Source organism: Canis lupus, chromosome 19 (assembly GCF_003254725.2).
Source record: "Canis lupus dingo isolate Sandy chromosome 19, ASM325472v2, whole genome shotgun sequence".
Taxonomy (NCBI): domain Eukaryota; kingdom Metazoa; phylum Chordata; class Mammalia; order Carnivora; family Canidae; genus Canis; species Canis lupus.
Window position 1 is genome coordinate 23,963,766 of NC_064261.1, and position 27,698 is coordinate 23,991,463.

The 27,698-nt window shown below is 39.6% G+C and overlaps 1 protein-coding gene, 1 long non-coding RNA gene and 1 pseudogene across 12 annotated transcripts in view; 2 read left to right on the forward strand and 1 right to left on the reverse strand.

The window, feature by feature from the left end:
- Positions 1–13,849, forward strand: part of IWS1 (interacts with SUPT6H, CTD assembly factor 1) — a 40,388-nt gene extending 26,539 nt beyond the window's left edge. For 6 of the 11 annotated variants that reach the window (XM_025435930.3, XM_035702162.2, XM_025435931.3 and 3 more), the window contains exons 7-14: positions 233–383; positions 848–930; positions 2,349–2,478; positions 3,332–3,449; positions 5,168–5,279; positions 5,827–5,883; positions 8,714–8,825; positions 13,473–13,849. In XM_025435930.3, the coding sequence (XP_025291715.1) occupies positions 233–383; positions 848–930; positions 2,349–2,478; positions 3,332–3,449; positions 5,168–5,279; positions 5,827–5,883; positions 8,714–8,825; positions 13,473–13,604 (895 nt within the window). In that variant the 3' untranslated portion in view covers positions 13,605–13,849. Of the gene's footprint in view, positions 1–232; positions 384–847; positions 931–2,348; positions 2,479–3,331; positions 3,450–5,167; positions 5,280–5,826; positions 5,884–8,713; positions 8,826–9,281; positions 9,436–13,472 lie in introns of those variants that run through there. The other 5 variants (XM_035702163.2, XM_049097223.1, XM_049097220.1 and 2 more) reach the window with 2 other exon arrangements.
- A 3,518-nt stretch (positions 13,850–17,367) lies between these two features.
- On the reverse strand, positions 17,368–21,094 carry LOC112652450 (40S ribosomal protein S12-like; annotated as a pseudogene).
- A 172-nt stretch (positions 21,095–21,266) lies between these two features.
- Positions 21,267–27,329, forward strand: LOC112652456 (uncharacterized). The gene is made up of 4 exons (XR_003131469.3): positions 21,267–21,451; positions 23,307–23,406; positions 26,320–26,400; positions 27,044–27,329. It is a non-coding gene; the product is annotated as an uncharacterized LOC112652456 (long non-coding RNA).
- Positions 27,330–27,698: the final 369 nt, after the last annotated feature.

The following is a 27,698-nucleotide window of genomic DNA, read 5'->3' on the forward strand; positions in this document are numbered from 1 at the left end:
TACAAAATATTACTTGATTGAATTTCACATACTTTTGTTGAGATAGTTGCAATCTGTGTTCAGAAAAGTCTGATATCTTGAAAGGTGCCAAGTTGTAAGTTTTGCACTTTAGAAGAAAGTAGCATTTCATGGAGTTAGAATTAAGAAAGTTGGTGGATCTTTACTGTGACAAAAGGAAATATATATTTAAAAAGGAATTTATATTTCACTTGACTTTTGTGTTGCTGCTTAGTATGGACTTTCTGTCGGATTTTGAGATGATGTTGCAGCGGAAAAAAAGCATGAGTGGCAAGCGCAGGCGTAACCGTGATGGTGGGACTTTTATTAGTGATGCTGACGACGTTGTGAGTGCCATGATTGTCAAGATGAATGAGGCTGCTGAGGTGAGACAGGTCACTGCTGTTGTCTTCTTCTTTTCCTCATTTAATTGGTTGTGTGGCCTTTTAAAGGAAGGGAAGAGAAAAGTATCTGTAGACATATAGCTAAAGTAAGACTGGACATGGTCATTTAACTGTGGAAATGTACATGATAGGAGTTTATTATTTTGTTTTCTCTTGGTAGAATTTTTATAATTCGGAAAAAGCACCCAAGTAAATACTGAAACTTCTTTAATAACAATAACATTATTCTTCTAAATTTGTAATTATTTAGGCTAATCTGATAGTTTTGTAGGTATGATTAACACAGACCTAGAATTTGGCATTCTATAAAAGTTTTATTTTTTAGTTTTCCTTTCTTTTAGAAAAAATGTTACTCAGTTTTATTTTAAAGTTTAGAATTATAGTGGTTACAGTTCATTATTAACAATAAATATTGCTTTTTTAAAAAACATTTTTTTCCTGGATAGGAAGACAGACAGTTGAACAATCAAAAAAAGCCAGCACTGAAAAAATTAACATTATTACCTACTGTGGTTATGCACCTTAAAAAGTAAGTATTTGATTTCCTTGTAAAATTTTTTTCTTTTAATGGAATATATTCGAACTATGTACTTGTGTTCTAGAGATGTTACTTAATGACTGCCATCTATCAATTCACAAGAATAATAATGAAAGAATTTTCTATATTGTGTTACTTCCTCACACATTTTTTTAAAAATTAAATTTAAAAAATTTTAAGAGGTAGGTGAGGGGCAGAGGGAGAAAGAGAATCTTAAGCAGGCCCCATGTCTAGCTTGGAGCGCAAGATGCAGGGCTTGATCTCATGACCTGAGCTGAAATCAAGAGTCAGATGCTTAACTGATGGAGCCATCCAGGTGCCCCCTCACAAATTTTTCTTAAACCTTGAAGTGTGATACAAACAGAACAAATAGCAAACTGACACTAAGGAAAGAAAAGCATATAAACCATTACTTTTGTTTTTATTAGACTCTTATTTTGAGTCTGGTAAAATTGCATCTCTTCCCAGTGTGATTGAGCACAGAGCAAATTCTGGGGGGACTACTTGAAGCATGTATTGTAGGAGGCTTATATGACCAGTTATATTATGAAGTATATCACCAATCCTACCTTTTTTTGATAGACATTGATAGTAGGCTTTTTCATTGGTTTACTCCTACTCCTGAGCAACTTTGATTTCTCCTTAAACCTAACCATATCGTACTTTGGATGGCTGAAGAAATGTATTAGTACATCAGTGAGCCAACAGCATGGTCTAGAATTTTGACTAGAAAATGGAGATTTCGTATGTATAATATTGTCATGTTTTCTGTTAATATAATTGATTCTGTACATAAAATTGAATTTAAATAGCATTTCATTGGAATGTGTTTTTCTGCTAGAAGAATACTATTCTCCTTGGTATCGTGCAAAGAATAGCACAGTTCTGGGTTCTCTCACCTAAACCGGTTTGAGAATCTCTATTGGAGATTGATAGATTATTGATAGATTAAACATTATTTTTTTTAGTTGTAATAATTGGAGCTCTTTATTCTTACTGCCTATCATTCATATCAGTATTAACCTATCTAGTATGATTCAAGTTTTTAACAAATGATCTTTGCCCATCAAATCTTTTTTTTTCTTTTTTTTTTTTTAAGTAGGAACTAGGGCACCTGACTGGCTCAGTGGTTGAACCTTTGGCTCAGGTCATGATCCCGGGGTCTGTCTGCCTGTGTCTCTGCCTCTCTCTGTGTGTCTCTCATGAATAAATAAATAAAAATCTTTTTAAAAAAGAACTAAATTTCATACTGCTTTTGAGATGTGAATAGGTGCTCAGTAAATAATATATACAAATAACTTTAAAAGCAGTTTATGGAAATACTACTAAATATATAAGAAAATTCAAAGGAAGCTATGATAGAACCAAAGTTCATAGACTTGACTTTTTTTTTTTTTAATTAACTGCAGGCAGGACCTTAAAGAAACATTTATCGACAGTGGTGTGATGTCTGCCATCAAAGAATGGCTTTCCCCTCTACCAGATAGGAGTTTGCCAGCACTAAAGATTCGAGAGGAGCTGTTGAAGATTCTGCAAGAGGTTAGAGGCAGATAATCTGTATGTTTTTCATTAATAATCTGATGTGGTTTGTATAGTCACAGCCTCTGTGACTACATGTCACTATGTGCTTATACACTCTGCCATATTTTGCCAGAGGAAGGGGTTTCACTAGAAACATACCAAATAAAATGAGCATAAAAAGGAAGGCCTTATAAAATTTCATGTAACTATAGTATTGAAGGAAAATGATTTTGGAGTTGCTATTATCTGAGAGGAGGTAATGGCCATGTTCTAGGGACGCACTTGGAGTAGAAAAGGCACCAAATTCGGATATAAACTTGCATGTGAATCTTGAGCTGGGCCACCTTTATATGGCTGTGACACCTTGGGCAGGCTACTTAACTTCTGAAGGAATTCCCAAGGAATTCCTTCCTATGTGCTCCGTGTTCATATATATATTGATTCATTTAATTCCTCACAACAGACCTGCAAGGTAGGTGTATTGTTTTCATTCTACAGATGAGGAAATTAAGACTCAGAGAAGTTAAATGACTTGTCCAAGGTCACATAACTAGCAGATGGCTGTGCTTGGGTTCAGACTCAGATCTATTTGATTCAGAGACCTGTACTGATATTTGTATTAAACTGGTGACCTCTGAGTATGGTTAGTTTACACTTTATCACATTAGTTCTGCTTTGAGTCTGTGTAATACTGAACTCTCAACTCACGTGAACACAGTGTCTTTGTGTTCAAGATCCTGCAGATCCTGAAAATGGGATTTTTGTTACTCCATTATTAAAAAAAACAGGTGTTGGAGGTCTTCTAGGATAGATTGGCAGGACTCCCAGCTTTTGAGTGATTAATGTGTATGTATGTGTTTGTATTTCCCAGCTACCTAGTGTGAGCCAGGAGACCCTGAAGCATAGTGGGATTGGACGAGCAGTGATGTATCTCTATAAACACCCCAAGGAATCAAGGTCCAACAAGGATATGGCAGGGAAATTAATCAGTATGTACATTTTGCTTTTTGTTTGTTGTGTTTGTGTATATCAGAAAGACATGTATGTACAAAAGCAAACTATATTTTTACCAATATTCATTTAAAATGAGTTCATGAAGTAGACTAGAAATTTTTTTGGTTAATTTCTTGTGGGTACTAGCTATTTTAGCTTAGACTTAAAATGTTTCTCAGCATGTTTAAGTATGCTATTAATATTAAGGAGAGCAAATGAAAAGTTTTCTAATCCTGGATCAAGTGCATGTATAGAGAAGAGGGTTAGCATACAGGCCCTAGAGTCAATCATACCTGGGTTCAAATCCTGTATTCACCACCTACTTTATTGCATATCTTTAGGCAAGTGATTTAAGCTCTAAGCCTTGGTTTCCTCCTCTGTAAAACAATTGATATGTTCACTTTGAGTTATAAAAGTTAAATGAGAGGATATATGTAAAGCATGTAGTAAGACCTCAAGAAATGTTAGCCACTAGTGCTCTTGCTACTTTTACAATGGTCTCCAGAGCCTTTTGCATGTTCTTATTTAATGATAACAGAAATCCAGGAGTCTTAACTGGAATTCATCTAATCAGTTACCATATCACTTATGAAATCCTTCGGTTTTAAGAATATAAACCATGTGTGTTTTTGTTGTTATCCTTAATTCTTCCTGTGCTCCATGTTGCAAAGGAATTTTTTTAAGACTTTAAGGGTATATTAAAAAAAAATACTCCTATATGTGAATACAGTAATTATTTTTGCACTGAATTTTTGAGATTATCGAAACTTTTTAGAGAATTTTTTTATAAACTACATTTTTTATTTTGTTAATAATCTGTGGTATGCTAGTATATGATAAACCTCTAATGCCCTTTTTTTTTTAAAAGATTTTATTTATTTATTTATTCATGAGAGACACAGAGAGAGGCAGAGAAGACACAGCGGGAGAAGCAGGCTCCTCACAGGGAGCTTGATGTGGGACTCGATCCCTGGACTGGGATCATACCTTGAGCAGATGCTCAACCGCTGAGTCACCCAGGTGTCCCAAACTTCTAATGCCCTCTAAGACTCCCTGCTTTCTATACTCCGTGAAAGTTCTTGATTGTTTTGATGATATATTAAATGCGGCAGTAAGCTATGTTGTGTTTGAGAACAAAAACATCACTTGGCACCCGTGGACTTTTACTGGCTAAACGGTGGGCATGTAGTACTCTGGTTCATCATCATGTCACTGTAGCAGCTTTCTTAGACTTAGTGAAATCTAGACTCGGCGCTGCACTGTTAAAAGTGCAATTTTTGAAGATTTAGACCATTTGGCAAGTAATAAGGGAGCTTATTTTTGGTTAGAATAGGAAGGTATAAGAATTTTGAGATTTTCTATTTTCAGTAGAGTAAATTTACAAATTAGGCCGTCAATGAAATGTCAGCACAGCTAATTGATGACTGTCAAAAAGTGAGTCAGATATTACTTTCTTTAAATCTCTGTGGTGGCTATAAGCTTAAATGACTTTTTGACACTGAATTTTCTGAATCCCCTGAAGCAGATTATAATACTGGTATTACATGCTGTGTGTATCCTCAAATGGTCCTAAAATAATGGTATATTTAGGGGAAGAATATTCTAAATGCCTGGAATATTAGGCAGGACTCACACACTAGGGTGTGATTATTTCAGGGAATGGTAGCAAAAATGCTACTTTCTAGTCTAACCAAATGATTTTTCCTTGTTACAGATGAATGGTCACGGCCTATATTTGGTCTTACCTCAAACTACAAAGGTATGACAAGAGAGGAAAGAGAGCAAAGAGATCTAGAACAAATGCCTCAACGACGGAGAATGAATAGGTATGAAGAGTAAATACTGTTCACATAACTCATTTGTTTTGTAAATAAGGTCATTAAGAATCCTACAGGGTGATAGGATTTTTATTTTTTCTTTCAACTTGATATGTCTGTGTAGTTCATACCCTTTTAGTTTAAATGTGGTACTATAATAAGGCCCACACTCCCTCCTTGTTTGGTTCTATCTGGTGGAATGTGGCCCGTGCCACAGTTTCAGAGGTTGCTTAATGTTGTTTCAACCAGTTGCAGGCCCATTTTCACTTTCTTAGGAGGAAAAAAAAAATGGCTACTGGTTCAGTTTGTATCAGCAAACTGAATACAGTTGCATCCAGGATGACAGGATTATAAATTACAAAAGTGGCAGTTACTGCTCACCCATGATGAAATCTGGTGTGCAAGTAATCATTAAAAGAAGTACTTTTACAATATTTGGAGTAATTTTTCCAGATCCAGTATAAAGGACCTAATTATGGTCTGAGTTTGATGTTTTGCTTTGCTGGTTTTTTTCTTAGTTATAAGGTTCTAATATTCCTGGCATCTTTTTTCACAGCACTGGTGGTCAGACACCCCGAAGAGACCTGGAAAAGGTGCTGACAGGGGAAGAGAAGTAAGACTTAAAAATTTATTTTTTCTTAAGCTTGATATAGAGACTCTTCTGCTTGCTGTTTTAAGAAAAGTTGCAAATGAAACAATGTTCACGGGGCACCTGGGTGACTCAGTGGTTGAACATCTGGCTTCGGCTCAGTTCATGATCCTTGGGTCCTGGGATCGAGTCACGCATCAGGCTCTTCATAGGGAGCCTGCTTCTCTGCCTGTCTCTCTGCCCCTCTCTCTATTCTCTCTCATGAATAAATAAATAAAATTTAAAAAAAAAAGAAAGTTCACATTAGTGGGGGATGATTTTCAGTTTAAGATTTATTGAATATCCACAAATACAGTGGTATAAGGATATAAGATTGAGAAATAGTTCATTCTGTGAAGATTTTTTACTGCTTGATATGTGCTAGACTCTATTAAGCCCCGGGAATACAAAATTGAATTAAAAAATAGTCCATGCTCATAAAATGTCTGTAGAGAGTTTATAAATGAAGGTGAGAGCTTAAGTAAAGACGTGGGTTATCATGCAAGGCCCACTTTAGGAATGGCAAGTAGACTGAAGCAGTTGAGCAGTAGTATGGTATGTGAGGAGGTAGGAGATGAGTTCAGGAGTGGAGATGTGGGCCGAATTTTGAAGGGCTTTAGATCAAGACAAGGAATTGTCACTCCTCTTTGATTCCACGTAGACTAGAAGTTGTCAGATTTGATTTGGAGCACTGGTGCTGGTGTCATCGTGGTGTAGGGTGGGTTAGAGTACAGAGGAGCTGAAAGCAGTGAAACTTGAGGTGGTGATGGGGCAGCAGAAGGCTAGAAGACTTAGTGGAGCAAATTACCAAGAGTTGGTGACTCTGTGGGCGAGGAGTTTGGCTAACGTTGACCAACCAGAATTTTGCCCCAAGTTACTGAGACTTAATGGTGTTACCATTTGCTCAAGTGGAGAGGAAGAGTAGATTTTGAGAACGTAGGTGCGTTCTGTTTGGACCATAGTAAATGAGATATTTCTGTGAATATCGTGGGTCTAAAACTTGGACACTGGGCCTAGAGACATAATAGATTTGACAGTTATTTCCACAGAAAAGATACGGAATCCACAAAGTATAGAGAGTAGGAAATAATCCGCACTACTCTGAGAAGGGGTGTGGCCAGTGCAGGTGAGTGTGTGCTGTCCTGCACATAGGAGACCCTAGAGAGAATGAGGCCAGGCTGGAGAGGGGCTGTGGCAAAGAGCCTGGGCTGTGGCCAAGGCTGCAGAGGGCTTTGTGCAGTGAGTGTGGGCAGACTGCAAAGGGAGAGAAGGAGAGGGGTTAGAAGGTACCAATGTTGTGGGTTTATGGATAGGTTTGATGATGGGGCAGGTGGCAGCTTCAGGGGAGAATAAGGTAGGAGAATTTTCTTTCTCAAGCCACTTAATTTATTCATGTATTTGAAGCTTATGGAAGCTTCATGTTAAGAATAGATTAAACTCAGGGCACCTGGGTGGCTCAGTTATTTCAGGGTCTGACTCTTGATTTTGGCTCAGATCATGATCTCGGGGTTGTGAGATTGGGTTCCACTCTAGGTGTGGAGCCTGCTTAAGATTCCCTCTCTCCTTCTCCCCTTCTTCCCACGCTCTCTTTTTAAAAAAGGAAAAGAAAACAATTCCACTCCATACAAAGGAATAGAAATGATGTAGAACCTTTTTATCCTTCTCTTCCACCCCAACCTCCCCGGACACAGACACACATATACCCACTCTCCATTTACCACTAGGGTGAATAGTTACCTAAGGGTTGAGTGATTTGAATGCCCAGACATTTACAGATAGACTTTACTTTTGAAGGTTGCTAGTCTTAATTTGGTCTCAGATCACATCATCAAATGCTGGCAAGGATGTTGAGAAACTAGCTCGCTCATACATTGCTATCTGTAAAATGATACAGCTATACTGTGGAAAACAGTTTGGCAGTTGCATATAAAGTTAAACCTGCAACCACCATATGACCCTTCACTTGCACTCCTGGGTTTTTTTCCCAGAGAAATGAACACTTATGTTTGTGCAAAAACCTGTATGTGAGCATATAGCTTTATTCATGATAGTCCAGAACTGGGACAACAACCCAGGTGTCCTTCAGCAGGTGAATGGTTAAACAAACTGTGGTACATATATACAATAGAAGACAACTCAGCAATTAAATGAACAAAATATTGATAGATGTAACTAACAACTTGGATGGATCCTTAAGGGCATTATGTTTAGTGGACAAAGCCAGTACCTAAAGATTACATAGTGTATTTCATTTATAGAACATTCTTTAAATACTAAAATAACAAAATAGATTTGTGGTCATCAGGGATTAGGAGCTGGGCAGATGGGGTAGGAGGGTGGCTATGTTTTGATAAAAGGACAGTAGGATGGACCCTTGGGAGTACACAAACCTGCACGTGTGATAAAATTGCATAGAACTAAGAACTAAGAAACACAGGCACACAAATGCATGTAAGTAAAACTGGGGAAATGTAAATAAAAATTGATGGACTTTTATCAACATCAATATCCTAGTTCTTGTAGGATAATTTTGCTTGTTGCATGCTTTCCAGTCTTGGAAAGGAAAGGGGCTTGATTATGTCTGAAGCTGAGGAGAGACTAAAAGGAATCCTGAATATGCACAGGAAGTTGGCTTTGGGAGGGAAGGTGAAGAACTTTTAGAGTAATGTGAGTGATAGCGAGATCAGCTAAGATAGCAGGGGGCCAGATTGTGTGACCTGGGAGACAGAGGAAGTTTGAAACACCTGTGCAGCTGAATCAGCTGCACACAACTATGGTTGACTACATAATAGCATGTTCTTCTTTCCATTCTCAGGGCTCTCAGACCTGGAGATCCTGGATTCTGTGCCCGTGCAAGGGTCCCCATGCCCTCAAACAAGGACTACGTTGTCAGACCTAAATGGAACGTGGAAATGGAGTCATCCAGGGTAAGCAAGCAGGGAGATAGCAAGGTAGATCTCAAGTGCAAATTACTATTTTGTCTTTTACTTCGTGTATAATACCTCTTAACAGCTCCTGAGGTTTATCTGATTTAAAGAGAGCTGTTTTCTGGTCTCTTTAGCTAGCCTGATCATTCCTTGCTTATGAGCTTCACTTCAGACTTAAGTAACCTTATCAAGCCAGGAAGTTTCTTCTTACCCCATTATTTCAACTGAATCATAAAGCCTAAAGTGTTCTTATGCAGTCATTTTTTAGAACTGTGAGAAACAGACCTCCCTACTTCTGCAATCTACCCTTCCCTTTCTCTTCAACTGTTTTAAGTAATTCTGTTGTGAAATATTTAGGGTAGACACTTCCTCTGTCATCATTGTAAATACTACTCCGTGATCTTCATTGCTCTTCAGTAATCTTTTTTTATTCTCCATTCAAACTACTCTTTCTAGCCTGGTATTCTTAAAAAGGGCCTAAGCCGATTGGAAAAGCATAAGAGGCGATTTGCAGAACAGAAACGACTCAGCAAAGTGCATCGTGCTGTCAAGTTCAGCATTGAAGGCAACAGGATGCCCCTGTAGTCCTGGCCCTACCAGAGTGTATCCGGGAGGTATCCCCAAGGAAGCATGCTCTGTGCATGAGCTTGAATTGTCAGCAGCTAGAGTGAAAACAAGTGTGCGTGTGCTTTCTTAACCAGAAAAGGCCCAGCCCACTTTTAGTTACTAAAATAATGGCCTTTAACAAACACTTTGTGACTTTCGAGTCCTGTTGAATATTTAGAAATTGATATGGAAGTTCCTTCCTTTATTAGTACCCCAGAAACTCATAGATAATTAATTCCCTGAGAAGCATCTTGATTTTCATGTTACCCATTTTTTATTAAAAAAGCTTTTTTAGGGTCAAGAATCATAGTGGTCTCCATAACAGGCATGTAAAGTGATGAGTAGCTTCTTGGTGGAAGGGAGGTGACTTATTTCCACCATTGTCAGTGGCCCAGCATTGTGCATTTGCAAAGACCCATCACATAAAGCCTTACACTGAATATTTGATAAATGTAATTAGTACATACTTAATACATGGTCAGAAATGAAAGCATTGGGGCCATTCCTTAAAGCCAGACTCACTCCCTGCTGTGCTCTGAGATGATAGCGGTACCTCTGTGTAGCAGTGTGCTCTTGAGAGTCTATGTTGCCTTCCTTTTGTGACTTTTCCATGACCCTGCTTGGGCAGCTTTTTTCATGGACTACACTCACCTTTGTGCCAGTTCATTTTTACTGTTAACGCTGCAATCAAAACAAAGCACATTTTCTTACTTATTGAGAATAAATGAAAGGTAGAGCACTACTACTTCAGTGCCAAGAACTTTTTTGTACTTCCTTACCTTTTTCTTGTTACTTCCTTACCTTTTTTTTGTACTTCCTTACCTTTTTTTGTACTTTTATCTATATCCACATCCCTTGATACTCCTTCTCTTCCTCAACTGCCCCTCTTTCTTTTTAATTTTACTTTTTTCACTGTCTTTTCCCTATTACTATCCCTCTCTTACTAGTATTTTTTCTTCCCCAGCACACTTCCGTTTGAGAATTGAGAACAAAATAAGGCAAAGAAATTGTAATAAAATCTCAGCGGCCAGTCTTTGGAAGCCTAGCTGTGTGTCTTGAAGGACACTTGCCCGTTTGCCACTGTTGCTGGTTCTGATCCCATTCATCCAGTAGGTGACAGGCAGGTGGGAAGAAGTGGCCCAGCCTCCTGGTAAAGCAGAGAGGTGACTAACAGGAGGAGAGGGAAATTCAAACTGAATTCCTTTGCTTCATCCCAGTACTCCTAAGATCATAACGTGCCAATCTAGGCCCAAGTCTGGCTAATTAGAGCTCGGTCAAAAAAAAATAAGGCATGTTTTAGGGTCTGTAGTTTCATGTTACATTTTAGGGTATTGTCCTTAAACCCCCTGACACAATTTCCCTGTTTGGGAAAAGTCCTTACAGATTTACTTAGGGCTTTCACATTGCGGACACTAATAAGTATTACTGTAAAATGTATTTTCCAGAGAGAAAATTGGAGTGAGTAAATGGCTTTCAAATGAAACTTTTTTTGTTTTAAATGTCATTTATTTTTGAAATTATATAAGTAAACATAAAACACTGTAGAATAACCCCATTTCCAAAGCCCTGCTCTTCTTGAAGTTCCCACTGTTAACAGTTTGATGTGTTAAATGTATTTCCAGTAATGCTTAAAACCTGGTTTATTTCTGGTTATAATTATAGAAAAATTTGAGATTATAAAGGCCATTCAAAAGCAGTTTCATAGAATTTTTGCCCTTTTTTCCTATGGATACTTTTCACAAAATTATACTGTATATAACTTTGATCCCTTCCCCTAGTTAAATCACCTTATCATTTATAACAGCTGCACAATAGTCTATCATGTGAATATATAATTTGTTTATTCCTCTATGGTTTCTGATTTTCACTCCTCTAAGTAATACAGTAACCTACACTACATTGTATGTTTATATGTTAATTTATTCCATGGAGTGGTTTTAGGATAACAGTAAAATGGCAAAAGCATTGTATGTTTTTATATAAACTTTAAATGCAGAAAGCACAAATAAAATTAATGTCACTTGTAATTCCATCACACCTTAGTATTAACATTTTGGGTTATTTCCTTTTTATCCTTTTTATATTGTATATAAACATTACTGGTTTTGTGGTTTGGTGTTTTTGTTTTCAACTTTTATGCAAAATTGTTGTTTTATACTTTGTTGGATTTGTGTTTTACTTAACGTGGTAAAAATTCATTTAAGTAAACCTTCTGTGACTTAATACTGTGTCACAATACAGTTGTACCATAATTTTTTTTTAAGCAAACCCATCTTGCTAATCTTTTCAGCTGCTTTTGTTTTTTTTTTTACTGATAAAACAGTGCAGCATACACTTTTAATGTCCTAAAGAGATAGTACAGAGTTGAATCAGTAGAGAGGTCATTGAATTTGGCATGTTGGGTACTAGATCCTGTGTATTCTCAGGCTTGGGGAAACTAGGTGTCTGCCAAACTACAAGTCTTAAAAAAGTTATATAACTGGGAGTGGATCAATGTGACTTGGGTGTGTCCCTTTTGCAGAGGCTAGAGGGCTCAGGTTCTTAGAGAATCCTGGGAGACCTTCCTGCTGGCATATAGACTGCTGGCAGTTGGGTAATTGGTGGAGATCTGAGCAGGTAAGGCTTCTGATGTGGACTACTATAAGTACTAAGCATCAGGACATATTGTCTGAAGGGAGGTCACATGTTTAGAACTGCCCAGGAAATCAAGGGATTTAATAGATGATATTCATCTGAGAACCAATATTTATGCTAACTCAAAGTACTAGGGCCAAGTGTTAATTTGACATAAATAATTGGACTTGGGATTATTTTAGAAAGTCTAGGGTGGATGATCAATGTGACTCTTGTTCAAGACTGACTTAAGGTTCCTTGCTGCTGTCTGAGGTGCACGCTGGGTCTGGAGGTGGGATGAGACTTGGGAGACTCCTCAACTCAAAGGAACATCACCATACTGGTAACTGACCCCAGTCTCTCCTGGGCCCTGCCTTCCTTTAGCAGCCTTGGAATTGAGTTTCACAGATGATTCAGTAATAAACATTTGGGGAGAAGTAGAAAAATTCTTCTCTTATTAAACCACTCAACATTCTTAGAGATCACAGTTGTCAGTAACATTATTGTCAACAAGAAGAATTCCCCCTGGTCTTTGACAGACTTAAGCATATCCAAAGGTATCAATTTCTTGGAGACTACATCTTTTCCAGACACACAGAAATTATAAAAGAAGTAATGTAACAACTAAACTTAAACATAGAAGCCAAGCAGGAAGATACGGAAGAAGTAGTAAGTCACTTGGATCAAAAGACTTCATTTACTTTTCTTTTTGTGTCACATATATTTATTTAACATTAATGTAATTGGTTTCAAAGTAGTAGTAATACTAGTTAATAGCTGATATTTATTTTGAGCACTGACTGTGTGCTGATATTTGACACTATTATCTCATTTACTTCTCTCAGCTGTCCTGAAAGGAATACGGACCAGGGGCCTGATTTGCCCAGGGTTCTAGAACTTGCTGAGGCAAACTGAGGATCACTCCAAGTCTGAAACTAGAGCTCCAGAATTAATGGGTTCACTTTATTTATCCTCTCACTTCATTCATTAGGCTTATCTTTTCCTCAGATGACTTTCCTTGCCTTAGAAGATCATTATTCTTCATGCCAATGCTGTTGGGAGGTGAATATCAAGTGTTCAGCTCCATGTTTGACCTTTGAAAGGAAAAAGCACATAGTCAAAATGTAATTTAATGGAATTGAGATCATAGTTTAAATTTTCCTCCTTTCATCTAGAAACTTTCTAAAGACTGAGGCCAAATTTTAAAATAAGACACAGACAGCTGTTATGCTTCATTGAGAAAGTTTAATATGTGTACATTGCTAAGGCTGGTGTGTATACTTGATCTGTTTTTCTGAGGTCACCAAAGCATATTGTGATTATTCCAGAGATAGCAGCTCTTCTGACTATGAACTTTAAGATAAAAGATGAAAGACAAAACTAGATTTGTTTCAATAATTTGCTCTTTAATTTTTACCCCACTCTTAGTTTCAGGGGACCTCCAAGAAGGGTATCAGTCGACTGGATAAACAGATGAGAAAGTTCACAGATATCAGGAAAAAAAGCAGATCTGCACACGCAGTGAAAATCAGCATCGAGGGCAATAAAATGCCATTGTGACCTTGCATGGGACGTGTCCCCATCTCTAAGAAATGCGCAATGGACTCTTTGGAGAAAGAAGATGATATTTAAAAAAATTTTTTTAGTGTATCTGTAAATGGTTCTGCTTGTATCAAATGTTGTCATAGAACTCACATTTCTCTCACTTGTATTTAAAAACTGTTTGTTGTGTACTTTGTACAGAAGAATACTTACTAGTCATACTTCTATAAACTTTACACAATAAAGTTCCATTCTGTTTTGGGGGGCTGTCTCTTCATTGTCTTAGAGGATGTATTCTTAGTAGGGATAAAAATTGGTTCTTGGTGGGGGGAAAATATCTCAGATATTACAATGGCTCTGACCCTCTGTCTTCTGTGTCCAGCCTTCCCGAATGTGGTATAATAAGGAATTTCTCTGGTCTCTGTCTTGGGTTCCTGACAAGGAGCTTCTAAAACCTTTGGTATTTCCAGGGTGATATGAATGTCTTTGTGATGCTAATGAGGTGACTCTTGGTAGGCCTCTAGAAGCTTTAGGATGGGGCCTGTCACCAATAAGATCTACCACATAATTCAAGGGTTGGGATTTGAGGCAGGCCTACAGGGGAGTGTATTGAATTCAGTCATGTGCCCAGTGATGTATGTAATTGGTCATTCCTGAATTTAAAAACCCCAATTAAAAACTCTGGACACTTAAGCTCAGTGGGGCTTCCTGATTGATGAGCACAGTGACAACCTGAGGTGGTGATGTGCCTTCATTTCACAAAGAAGGTGTGGAAGTGGATTCTTCCCAGAACTCGCCCTGTGTCTCTTCATTTGGGTGGTCCTCCTACTTTGAGTCCTTTATAAGAAAACTAACCATAAACATAGTGCTTTCCTGAGTTCTGTCATTTTAGCAAATCTTTGAACCTAAAGGAGTATGGGAACCCCAAGATTTATAACCAGTCAAAAATGAGCATGGACTCACTTGCAGCTGGCATCCAAAATTGGGTAGTCTTGTGAAGGACTGAGCCCTTAAACCTGAGTGTGATGCTAACCTGGAGTTCCAGGTGGTTAGTGTCAGAAGTGAATTGGGATATTCTAGTTGAAGTTGAAATACTGAGAAAGTCTTAACTATTTCTCTTGTCAGGGAAATTTTAATTACTTGATTTTAACGTTTTCTCATGGGAAGGGTTCTGTAATGAAAAAGTTGTGAAATACTGCCTTGGAAGAAATGTGGATGTAACTGAAAATCACTACCAATTACTGATAGCAGTTGGGCAGTTGGGTTAGAAATAATTATAGTTTATTACTCTATTTTTGTGATACCTTAAACTTATCTTAATGGTCTCCGCAGATTTAACTATGAAAAAAAATCTCTGGTTAGTCAAAATGACTAAATCCAAGAACTAGTTCTACATTTCAATTATAAAAGTTCTACTCATACAAATTGGAATAGGCTTTCTGACAGCCTTAATTTTATTTTATTTTTTAAGATTTTATTTATTCGTAAGAGACAGGCAGAGGGAGAAGCAGGCTCCCCTGCAGGGAGCCTGATGCGGGACTCGATCCCAGGACCCCAGGATCACAACCTGAGCCAGATGCTCAACCACTGAGCCACCCAGGTGTCTCTAACAACCTTGATTTTCAAAAAACCATGAAAGTTGTACTTGCCATAAAAGCCTTTGAACAGCCAAAATGGCATGAGGTATATGCACTTAATCGAAAGAATCCAGAACTCTGCATTTACTTTTTAAAGAGATTTTATTTATTTATTTGAGAGAGAATGAGAGCACAAGCAGAGGGAGAGGGAGAAGCAGACTCCTGCTGAGGGAGCCTGTTGCTGGGCTCAATCCTGGGACTGGGATCCTGAGCTGAGCTGAGGGCAGATGCTTAACTGAGCCACTAGGTGCCCCTGCGTTTACTTTCAACAAACAGCACAGATGGGACAGTGAACTGGAAAAGGCAGGTGCATAATATATTATCAGATGACTGCTAACTGCTGGGTGGAGATGGAACCAATTATTTTCTACAGTCCTCTTGCTTTATATACAACGCCTCAAAAAAAACATGTGAGGGCAGTAAAAGCACAGCCACCTACTGAAGCAGATGTTGATGACCCTGGTCATCGCTAAAAATTCTAAAGAGAGATTTGAGAATCGTTCTTTAAAAAGAGACTTAAAGTTACCAGTATAGCAGTTTGCCAGTTGTTGGGGTAAACTCCCAAGTATCTGATGATTTCATCTATGTGGTATAAAAAAAACATGGCATCAGTGAAGTGATAAACATATCTGAGGAATTTAAAATGCTGCAGGAGTTTCTCGGAAAGATCGTTTCTGTATAAATGATCCTTGGTCCATGGGTCAGAACTCTCAAACCTGGCCTAACAGAACGGCTTTTTTTGTTCTTTTTTTAAGTTTTGAAATTTTCCAAGTCAATTTTGTTGCAAGAATGGTAAAATAAACTCCCATATACTCTTCACCTATATTTAACCAATTGTTCACATTTGTAGTATTTATACATGTAACTTGATGATAGCTCTCCTCTTGGTCCCCAAATATGTAAGCATATTTCTCTCTACAAGGACCCTTAGTTTGTTCCATTGTTGGTGGTGGTAACTGACCACTTGGATGGAATGATACAGAATCATTTTTTTAGTTAAATTATTGACTAATTTTATTTTACATTATGTGTAAATATGTAAAATACACATAAAATATGACCCCTTAAAGGACAGTTTTTAAGTGTACAGTTAGTGGCATTAAGTCCATTCACAGTTGTTTGCCATTATCACTGCCTTTTATCTCCAGAAATCTTTTCATCTTATAAAATGAAAGTACCCATTAAATAGTAACTCCACATTCTTTTCCACCTGCCCCAGCGCTGGCAGTCACCATTCTACTTTGTCTCTGGTTTGGACTATTATGTCTCATAAAAATGGAATCATACATTGTTTACCCTTTGTGACTGGTGTGTTCACTTAGCATAATGTCCTCAAGGTTTGTTCATGTTGAAGCGTGAGTCAGAATTTCCTTCCATTTTAAGTCTGAATAATACTGTATTATATATATATATATATATATATATATATATATATATATACACACACATACATATACACCATGGTTTGTTTATCCATTCATCATCTGTTGGTGGCTATTTGGGTGGCTTTTACCTTTTGGCTGTTGTGGAAATTGCTGCCATGAATAAGGGAGTGCAAATATTTCTTTGAGACCCTGCTTTCAGTTCTTTCGAGTGTATATCTAGAGGTAGAATTGTTGGATGATAGGATAAGTCTAATATTAAGGAACTGACATGCTGTTTTCCAAAACGCCTACTCCATTTTACGTTCCTACCAATAGTGCAAAGAGTTCTAATTTGTCCACAGCCACATCAACTCTTTTGTTTCTTGGATTTTGTTTTTGTTTTTTGATAGTAGCCATCCTAATGAGTGTAAGATGGTATGTCATTGTGGTTTTGACTTAGTTTTCTTATGATTAGTGATACTGAACATCTTTTCATATGCTAATTAGTGCTTTTGTTACCTTCTTGGAGAAAATGCCTATTCAAATATTTTGCCCAAGTAATTTGTTGTTGGAGTTCTGTATAAATTCTGGGTAATAACTTATCAGATAAATAATTTGCAAATACTTTTCCCATTTTTATGAATTGCCGTTTCACTCTTTATTCCCATCAAATGGTCTGGGCACCCTTGTCAAGTATCATTTGGCCATGTATACAGGGTTTGTTTCTGGGCTCACTTAACTGTCAGTCTATATGACTGTCTTTGTGCAAGCATGACACTGTTAGGAACAAGAACCAAGTTTTTTACTTGTACATTTTTCGAATTTGAAGTATTCCTCAATGACGTCCTTAGCCTGAGATTCTTTGCCATAGTTCTTAACTGCCACACAGCTGCAACCAACTACTTTATGGAGTTTCCCTCTCTGTTCAGAGGCCTACCCATTCCCCTAACTTTTTGTCATCAACCTTAATTAGGTTGATTTTGGTGGTTAGCACAAAGGGCCTCCACCAACTTGACACCCATAAGCTCATCACAGTTGGATGCCAGCACACAAAGTTGGCCTTGGTGCTTGTCTTAAGGCTTTGGCAGCTTTGCGAATTTCACATGTTAGGCCACTGTAGATGAGGGCAGTTTTCAACACCCCTTGTAAAGCAGTATTAAGGTCCATTACACTTCCAGCAGCAATGCCTTCCTCAGCCACAGTGGTGGGCTAGGGTGGAGCCCAATCTTGAGCATATCTGAAACCCCGCCTCTGAGCAACTCATTGGCATGAGGAAAAGAGCAAGAGCTCAACATTGTTTTGACTACTATAGCTTTGTAAATTTTGAAATCCAGAAGTGTGAGTCTTCCAACTTTCTTCTTTTTTAAGATTGGTTTAGCTATTTGGGTTCTTTGAGGTTTCATATGAATTCTGAGGTGGATTATTCTGTTTCTTCAGTAACCATTGGGATGTTGATAGCGACTGCATTGGTTCTACGGATCACTGGGTATTATTGACATTTTAACAATATTAAGTCTTCCAGTCTATGAACACAGGATGTCTTTCTTAATATTCTCTTTCATTTCTTTGCACAACATTTCAGTGTATGTTCTATGGACATTTTCTTTGTAGTTGTGTAATTACTTATAACATCCTAAGTTATAAATATTTTTCAGTAATTTCAATCACACCATTTCTTTGTAGTCTACTTGCCTTTATGTTATTGATGTCACAAATTTTAAACCCAGTAAAAGAAGCTATGATAGTGGGTTTTATGTTTGTCCATGTATTTACCTGTACTGGAAAGATTTACATTTTTGTATGGCTTCAAGTTACTAGTGTCCTTTTAGCCTGAAAGACCACCTTTACTTTTAGCATTTCTTATAGAACTTGTTTAGTGATAGTAAATTTCCATAGCATTTGTTTATCTGAGAATGTCTTAATTTCTCCCTAATTTTTGAAGGATAGTTTTGCCAAATAGAGAATTCTTGGTTGACAGAGATTTTATTCTTGCATCACTTTAATTATATCATCCAACTGCTTCCTGGCCTTTTAAGATTGTACCGTGGGAGCCAGAGAGTGACTGACCCCTTTACTAGTAAAATACATTTTTTTGGAGGGTATCAGGTTAACCATTGTTTCCAAATCGCCTTCTCCCCACCCACAGGCACACTACTCTTCCTCTCAGGCAGAGATTGTCAGGCCAAGCTCCATACAGTATCTGTTCTAATCTTACCCTCTTGTGGTAGCAGAAGTCTTCCAGCCTCAGATGCACTGGTAGAGTGAAGTGTGGAGTAAAGTGTGGAGTAGGTTACTTGTATATAAAAGGATTGCAGAGATGTAGAGAAGTCCTGAGAGGTGGAATTGTCTAGTGTAGACATAGGCTAGAAATGTTATAAAAATGCATGTGTTTCTGTAGTGAGTTGTCTCAAGTTGGCTGATTTGGGTACCATTGAGCTACACATGCATTTTATATGTTCATTGTTTTTTTTAAAGAAAGTGGTATGTCACAGCATTACCTGTATGTCTCCTCTTAAGCAAGCCAAGTACATTAAAATGTAAAGATCTGGGGATCCCTGGGTGGCTCAGCGGTTTATCGCCTGCCTTCGGCCCAGGGTGTGATCCTGGGGTCCCGGGATCGAGTCCCACATCAGGCTCCCTGCATGGAGCCTGCTTCTCCCTCTGCCTGTGTCTCTGCCTCTTTCTCTGTCTCTCATGAATAAATAATAAAAAATCATAATAAAATATTTAAAATGTAAAGATCTGACCAAAACTTCAGGGTGATAGTTTGTAAAAGGATTTGCTTAGAAGATTTTTAAAAAACATTCTTGCTGTTGGGGCATCTGAGTGGTGCAGTTAAGTGTCCAACTCTTGGTTTTGGCTGAGGTCATGAGATCGAGCCCCCAGTTGGGCTCTGCTCAGCACAGAGTGTGCTTGAGATGCTCTTATCTCCTCTCCCTCTGTCCCTCCCCCTGTGCTCTCTTTCTCTCAAATAAATCTTCAAATAAAAACATTATTGCTGCTTTAGAGCAGGATTTGAAAGAGCAACTAGTGAAAACACTGCTCACTAGGAGATGAGGGTTTGAGTCTGTGCTCCCAGGACTAGCTCGGTTCTTACAAAGGGTGGGCCCTGGTTCTGTAGGTTCTTTCCATGGTGGAACTGCAGTTATGGGCCCTAAGACAGCTAACTAGTTATTCCTGGGGTTTATTTGACTAGAGAGCAATAGGCTTTAAATAAAATACTTTGTAAATGTCTTATGAAGATGACATGTTAAAAAGTCCGTGGACTGAAAGTAAAGAGACGGAGCTTGGTCTCCCAAAATGTGAGGATCTCTGTGGTGATGGAAATCAGAGCTCATGGGTTAAGAGTCAGGAGAGAAAAAGAGAGAGGTTATGCTTTCCTGTCCTTTGAGTTTGGAGAAGGGGTGATTTCTTTATAATTCTCTTCTTTCTTTTTTTTTTTTTTTTAAATTTTTATTTATTTATGATAGTCACAGAGAGAGAGAGAGAGAGAGAGGCAGAGACACAGGCAGAGGGAGAAGCAGGCTCCATGCACCGGGAGCCCGATGTGGGATTCGATCCCGGGTCTCCAGGATCGCGCCCTGGGCCAAAGGCAGGCGCCAAACCGCTGCGCCACCCAGGGATCCCAATTCTCTTCTTTCTTGTATATGTTTTGAGAAAAGAAGTTACTTTTTTGGCTAGAGATAGTACAGAAATAGTTTGCCAGGCCAGTTCTGTGTGAGCCTGGCAGAGGTTGGTAAGCACTGGTCTTGTGAGGAACTTACATGGTAGTTGACCAGTGTAGTTGTGGACAACCCTTTCAAGCTGACCTCTTCTGAAACATATCAGGAGGAAGTAGGACCAAATTAAAGAGGTTGTGAGTTCCCAGGGGTCAAGGACCGTATCCATCTGATTGTCACTGTTCAGTTTGGTGAACTGATCTAACATATGGCACTTCACATTTTGACATTGATTGTACTTAATTCTATGAATGATGATATTGTCCCTATTTTACTGATGAAGACAAGAAATCAAGTGTACAAAGATCAAGGTTCCACTAACCTGGTAAGTGGCAGAGCCAGACTTCGAGGTCAGGTCTCCTGATTCCAGATCCCTGGCCACCTCTTTAGCTGGATCTTTTCCACATGAAGTATGTGATAGATTTTATTGTTCAGACTTTCAGTTCTTGGCTTTTATTTTCTGGCTATTTCTAAGTGTTGCTTTACTATTTTTACTGAGGAAGTCAGAAAACCTTGAGGTGGAAAAAGACATTCAGGGGTTTCCTAAGAAGTAGTGTTCACTATGAAATTTTTAAAAAAGAGAAAATCTGGTAGACTTTCAGCATAATCATGTTATCCTTAGAGTAGAATTCAGAGTGAAATTGACCTCATATCAACCAGTTTTATTTTTTAAAAAATTTTAAAGCAAAACCTTATAAGTCAACCCCATAACCTAGAAGGTATTATAAGGACCGTACCATCCTGTGCATGTCTCTGCTGAAAGGGAGAGGAACTACAGCTGGCCTCATGTTTCGTGGTGTTCAGTAATCACCTATTTAGGTTTCACAATAAGCCACTGTTATCTTTCTGTAAGTGAGAAAAATGTGTTCAAAGTAAAATGACCACCCAAAGTCACTATAAGTAGCAAACTACCAATGGATCTGGAGTTCATTATTCCTGCTTCCAAAGCTTTCAGTTATTCTGCAGTGTTTTCTAGGTGAAATACTAGGATTTAAATCATTGCTTAGAATTTTTGTAGTTGTTTTGGATCTTGTTTAAACTTTGTACCATCTTCAGTGAATACCTGTGTCCATTCTTTTCCAGATTTTGCTGTTACCATTCAAGATACCATTCCATGAATAATACATGGAAGACCTCAGGACACGGTTAGTGCTAATATTCTGATGAAGGGCCTCTGAGGGTCATGGCTGGGGAATGACTGAGCTTCAGCCATACTGCTAAATAGTTTGGGGATAACCTTCTATAGATGCTCCATGCACTCATTTCTGTTAGGGCTGAGGATCCTGGGAAAAGTCTTCAATTCTGTCCACTGTTGGTTTTGATCATTGATAGGATTCATGGGCTGATGTGGCCCAGGCAGAGGCCCACCTGCAGAGACCATGGGAATCCCAAGGGAAAATTCATTGTAAGAGAAGGACCAGACTAACAGGGCAAGCCCTTCTTCTCAAGAAGATAGAATTTTGGAAGCACACTGAAGGTCATGGTATGTCCTGAGCCCACTAACATGGAAGTAGATTTGCTCTCTTGGGACCCAAGAAATGGGCTGTATGTGTGAACTGAAAACTGTGTTGATAGATGCTGTAACACTGGAGTTCAAAATGTTTTGCTGTGGAATAACCCTGGTTATCCGTATGCAGAAGGAACACTCTCACCTTATAGCCCTGTAGAGTCCTGGCAGCTCCTCTGGTCAACCAACTTAGGGCATGGTGACAGGAATGAATCTCCCTCTTCAGGTCTATCTGTGGAATTGTCAGGCCCGGAGCTGCAAAAGCTTGAACGGAGTGGCCATCACAACCCATATAGGATCATGTGCACCCTTAGGATTCCTAGAATATTTGAGGAGGAAGGGTTTTCCTTGAGGTAGGACTCCCTACATTTGCATAGGTGAGCATTCAAAGCCATTGAGATTCAGCTATTACTATGAAATGACTTCATTTGTACTTATGGCTGATAAGGCTACAAAAGTTTTCCTTTCTGCTGCATTTTAAAATGGGTAAATGAACAGGATTTTTGAGACACCCAGGAAAGCAATCAGTTAGTATAGCTTGTATCATCATTAAGGACTGGTTGATCCCCACATGGCCCATTGTCTGTACTCCGCAATTCCCATAGCCACTCTGGTGTCATGTCATGCTACTCTTCCCTTCACTTGCTCCACTCCAGCGCCCACTGGCCAGCTTCCCTTTCTTCCTGTACACCCAGCTATTCCCAGTCTGGATCACATTTTCCTGCCCTGTCTTCTCAAATATCCACCAACCTTGTTCTCTCACTCCTTTGGTCTCTGTTCAAATGTCACCTTATCTGTGACACCTTGCCTGGCTTTCTTATATGAGGAAGCAACACCTGTCCCTCACTTAATTTTTCCCTGAAGTGCTTTGCACCATCTAACTTACTATATAATTACTTGTTTGTTATTGAGTACATCCTCCCTGTTAGAGTGGGAGCTCCATGAGGGCAGGAACTCCATCTGTTTTATTTATTGATGTATCCCCAGCAAGCAGAACAATGCCTGTCACATCATATACACTCTGTAAACTTGCTTCATTAATGGCCCTTACTACGTCCTTTCTTCATTAATCAATTCATTGAACACTGAGCCCTGTAGGTGCTGGATATGCTGAATAGCAGAGAACCAAAGAGGAGCTTCTTCCCTTTAATTAGGTCACAATGTGAGGAAGAACACAGAAAAGCAAATTTAACTTATTTCTTAATAAGAAATGCATTATGGTGGGCTTACTAGGAGTACAGCTGGAGGAGATCAAGAAAAACCATGCAGGAGGCAGTGTTGAGGGCAAGGATGATTATGATGGTGAACATTTATTGAGTGCTTACTCTCCACTAAGCAAATTAAATATGGTATCATTTAAGGCTGTTAACAGTTTTATGACATAAATGTTGGTATTACCTTTATCTTAAGGATGCAGAAACAAGCTCAGAAAGGACCAAGGTCATAGCTAGTACTTGGAGCTGAGGTTCAAATTTGGCTTTTTCTGGTTCTAGGTTTCAAGCTTTAACTCTGTGCTGGGCAGACAAGCAGGGAAGACATTGAGCAGAAGAAACAATATATCCCAAGGATTGAAACCCTACCATGTGTATTCAGGTAACTGCAGAGATTCCAGGAAGAGGAATGTACAACACTTAGAAGGTGGCCTTAGTGGCCACAGGTTTTCATACCTGTGCCTGATTCCTTTCTGTTTCCTTCTTCCGGAGTAGCTTGCTTTTGCTACTGTATTTGTCTTCTGAATATGCTTTGATCTGAAGGAAAAATTTCATGATTGAAGCAGGGGGGTTGACTATGTAGTTGTAATAGCTCTGATGGGAGACAGTTTTTGAGTAGGATAGTAATTTTGAGAATGAAGAGACAACAAATAGGAAGATCTTCAGAGAAAGAATTGCTAGAACTTGTTCCACATTTCACTGTCAGTCAGAGAAGGAGGATGGGGTACTATTAGTGAGGGCAGAGCATATAGGGGAAAGCCCGATGGGACTGGTGAAGATGAAGAGTAAGGGTGATGATCTGAAGTACCTGTGGCTCACTGAGCCAGGGAGATGACCCTTGCTGGTCTGGATATATAAGGCTGGAGCTCCAAGTGGAGTCACAGAGCTGACAGACATCAGCTACTAGGTATTTCTTTAAATTGCTGCCAAGAGGGTGCCCGGGTGGCTCAGCGGCTTAGCACCTGCCTTCAGCCCAGGGTGTGATCCTGGAGTCCTGGGATCGAGTCCCACATCAGGCTCTCTGCATGGAGCCTGCTTCTCCCTCTGCCTGTGTCTCTGCCTTTCTCTGTGTCTCTCATGAATAAATTTTAAAAATCTTAAGAAAAAAAGATCTGTCTTAAAAAAAGTAATAATAAATTGCTGCCAAGAAAGATAAGCAATAGACTTGGTGTGGAACCTTTGGGAATGCCGGATGTGAATGCTAGGAATCTTCTCAATACTGACATATTTGGAGGGATATTTGTTGTTTTCAGATCATTAGTTGTGACATCATCAGACACATATGTCTAAACCATTCAGGAAGGTTTTTGAAATTTTCTTGTCTTAAAGTATCTGAGAACATAAGGTCTCCTGGTACCATTTTTTTCTGTAGAAATCTAAGCAAAATGGCATCCCCCTTCAGCCAACCCAGCTGTTTTTTCCCAGTGATGTCCACAACCCATCTGGAGTCATAGCCACAGTGATCACCCTTATCCATGAAATGTGATCAGAAACTTGATATAGACCCATTTCAGGCCAGCCTTCTCCCCAGCTCACAGTACTAAGTGTCCAGGTGAAACCCAGCCAGGCCCCAAGACTGTTACCCCTATAGGAGCCCTTAATTTCAGAATGGTAGCTAGCACAAAGCACACTGGTAGTGAGGATCTTGGTTGCAGACCTTCTCCAAGTGCCCATGTGCACAAAGGCTAAATCTATACACAGGAGGACCCAGGGAATAGGGCCAAGGTAAGATGGAGAGCCCCAGCCACTCATTATCTTTGTTCTCCCTTCCTTGATCAACAGTGTCCTGGGTTCTCGTTGAGAAGGCAGGGGGGAGAATGAATTTGCCTCAGACCACATCCCAGCTCAGGTAGCATAGGGCTATGGTGTTATTAAAGTTGGGGAGGGAGTGGGACTCTTCATGGTGGTCTTCTTTTCATCTGTTCACTCACGGACATATTGAGATCACTTACGTAGCAGGATGGGAACAAGAATGGAAGTGGCAAGAGAGGGTGCTTTGGGGTCATATGACCCCAAGTCCTCTTCCCCTTCTGTCATCCATGGGCTATGTGGTCTAGGGCAAAAGTCTCTTCAACTCGCTAAGCCCTGGTTTCCTTCTCCTTGAAGGCATTGATGCCCACTGCACAGAGAAGTCATGGGGATGGAAGTGCTCAGAAGGATGCCCAGCACACAATAGGTAGCTCATTAGGTGAGGCTACCTCATTGTGAATATTTTTCAGTTTTCTATGTGCTTTTAATCTCACTGCTTAATTTAGCATTGCACTTGGTGGTGTGTGGCTTTATATTTCCTTTACCTCAGCTAGCAATAGTATAAGGATTGCATGCCCAGGCTCCAGAATTTGCTTAGACCTAGTCTTGAATCCTGGCTCCTCCAGCACTTGACTTTGCATAAGTAACTTTACTGATTGATTCCTGTGGGGATATGATGGCACCCTACCTCCCTTATAGAGCAGTTGTTAGAAGGAAGTAAGGTCATGCATGGGAACTGCTTGGTATATGGTAAAAATGAAGTGTTGGTATTCATCTTGTGAATATAATCACCCTGAGAAGGCATATGCTTATTCCAAAATTGAGTACTTGCCATTGTTCAAAATATTTAACAAATCTTGACATTATCTTCAGAGTTCTTTGAATGCCTGTAATGGTAAGAAAATTCAAAAAGAGCAGTTTTGGGGGAAGTTTGATAAGATATTCAAAGGCAAATCTGCTGGTTGACATGACTGGTGGATTAAAATAATTATCCTTCCAGTCAAACACATTGTGTTTCTTGTAACCCATGCACGCATCCAGGAGAGGCCTTCCAGCAGTGTGGGCAGCAGCTCATGCAGCCTCCAGAGGCACAACTTGGATCCTTACCCACTTGGTCCTGTGTGGTTCTCACATTATTATTATTTTTTGATTGGAAAGTGAAAAATGCCCATGGTTAAAAAAGAAACATTTCAAAGGATAAGAGTAAAAAATCTCCCTACCACATAGAGGCAATCTACAGTTTTCACTGTCTTCTGTGCGTGTATGTAGTTATATGTGCTCCCTTTCAAAACAGCAAATGGGGGCCCAGCAGGTACAGTGCTCTGCACCTTTTTCTTCGCACTCACAAAGCTCCCCTGAGGGCATGACTTTCAAGGACTGCCCTCTACAGAGAGGCACCAGCTATAGAAGAAATAATGCCCAAGGAAGGCCTTTGGGACTCCCCAGATACTTAAACAACAATGTGGCGTGTAACTGTCCCTACTCCTTACTCTGAAATTCCCATTTGTACGCTCTCATTTCAGTCATTTTCCGTTTACTTCTATAGCCAGCACTAAGGGTTGGACTTCTTTTGGAGGAAGAGAGAGAGGGGAAGGAAAGGAAGAGGAGAAGGAGAAGAGAAATAGAGGTAAGTGGGGAGAGGAGGAGGGAGGGGTCAGGTCTTTCACTCATGGCTGTCTAGTGGCTATGGCTTGAACTGTGTCCCCTCCAAATTCATATGTTGAAGTTGACCAGAATGTGACTTTATTTGGATAAAGGGTCATTGCTGATGTAATTAGTTAAGTTAGGTCATACTAAAATAGGGCAGATCTCTATTCTAGAATGACTGGTGCACTTACAAGAAGGGGACACACAGGGAGAACATTGGGAAGATGAAGACAAAGATCAGGGTGACGTTTCTATAAGCCAAGGACACCAAAGCTTGCCAGCAAAGTGCCAGAAACTAGGAGAGAAGCATGAATAGAACCAACCCTGCTGACAGCTTGGTCTTAGATATCCAGCCTCCGGAACCATGAGACAATCAATGTCTATTGTTTAAGTCCCACTCCAACCCCAATTTGTGGTGCTTTGTTAGGGCAGCCCTCGCTGACTAATGCTCTAGTAAGAGACAAGCTGCTAGCATGAACTTCCCAGGTCAGCAGAGGAGGCTCAACATTTAGCAGGAATGTTTGGATTCTGGCACCAATGTGTTCCTCACCTCCAGTGTTGGTTGGTCCCCATCTAGTGAGGTTTTTTTTTTTTTTAAGATTTTATTTATTTATTCATGACAGACACACACAGAGAGAGGCAGAGACACAGGCAGAGGGAAAAGCAGACTTCATGAAGGAAGCCTGATGTGGGACTCAATCCGGTGGGACTCCAAGATCACACCCCAAGCCAAAGGCAGACACTCGACTGCTGAGCCACCCAGGTGTCCCTCTATTGATTCTTCGTAAGTTTTCCATTTTCCACTAGGGGCCTGAGCAATAATAACAAATGCTAGATAAACCAAAGGCAAGACTTAAAACTAGAACTTTCAGCCACCCCAAGATTGCTTCCCAAAATCTCTGGACCAGATGGACAGGTAAACGCTTACCCATGGACTTGTAGTGCCAGCAACTCCCAGACTCAATGTAAAGGTGTTCGCCACTAGAGAAGCAGCATACTGGGGATCCCTGGGTGGCGCAGCGGTTTGGCACCTGCCTTTGGCCCAGGGCGCGATCCTGGAGACCCGGGATCGAATCCCACATCGGGCTCCCGGTGCATGGAGCCTGCTTCTCCCTCTGCCTATGTCTCTGCCTCTCTCTCTCTCTCTGTGACTATCATAAATAAATAAAAAAATTTAAAAAAAAATAGAGAAGCAGCATACTGGGTGCTTACCAGGACTGAAGCCCACACTGGAGCAGGGTCAATTTACTATGGAGCAAGATTCCTATTATGCTCTGA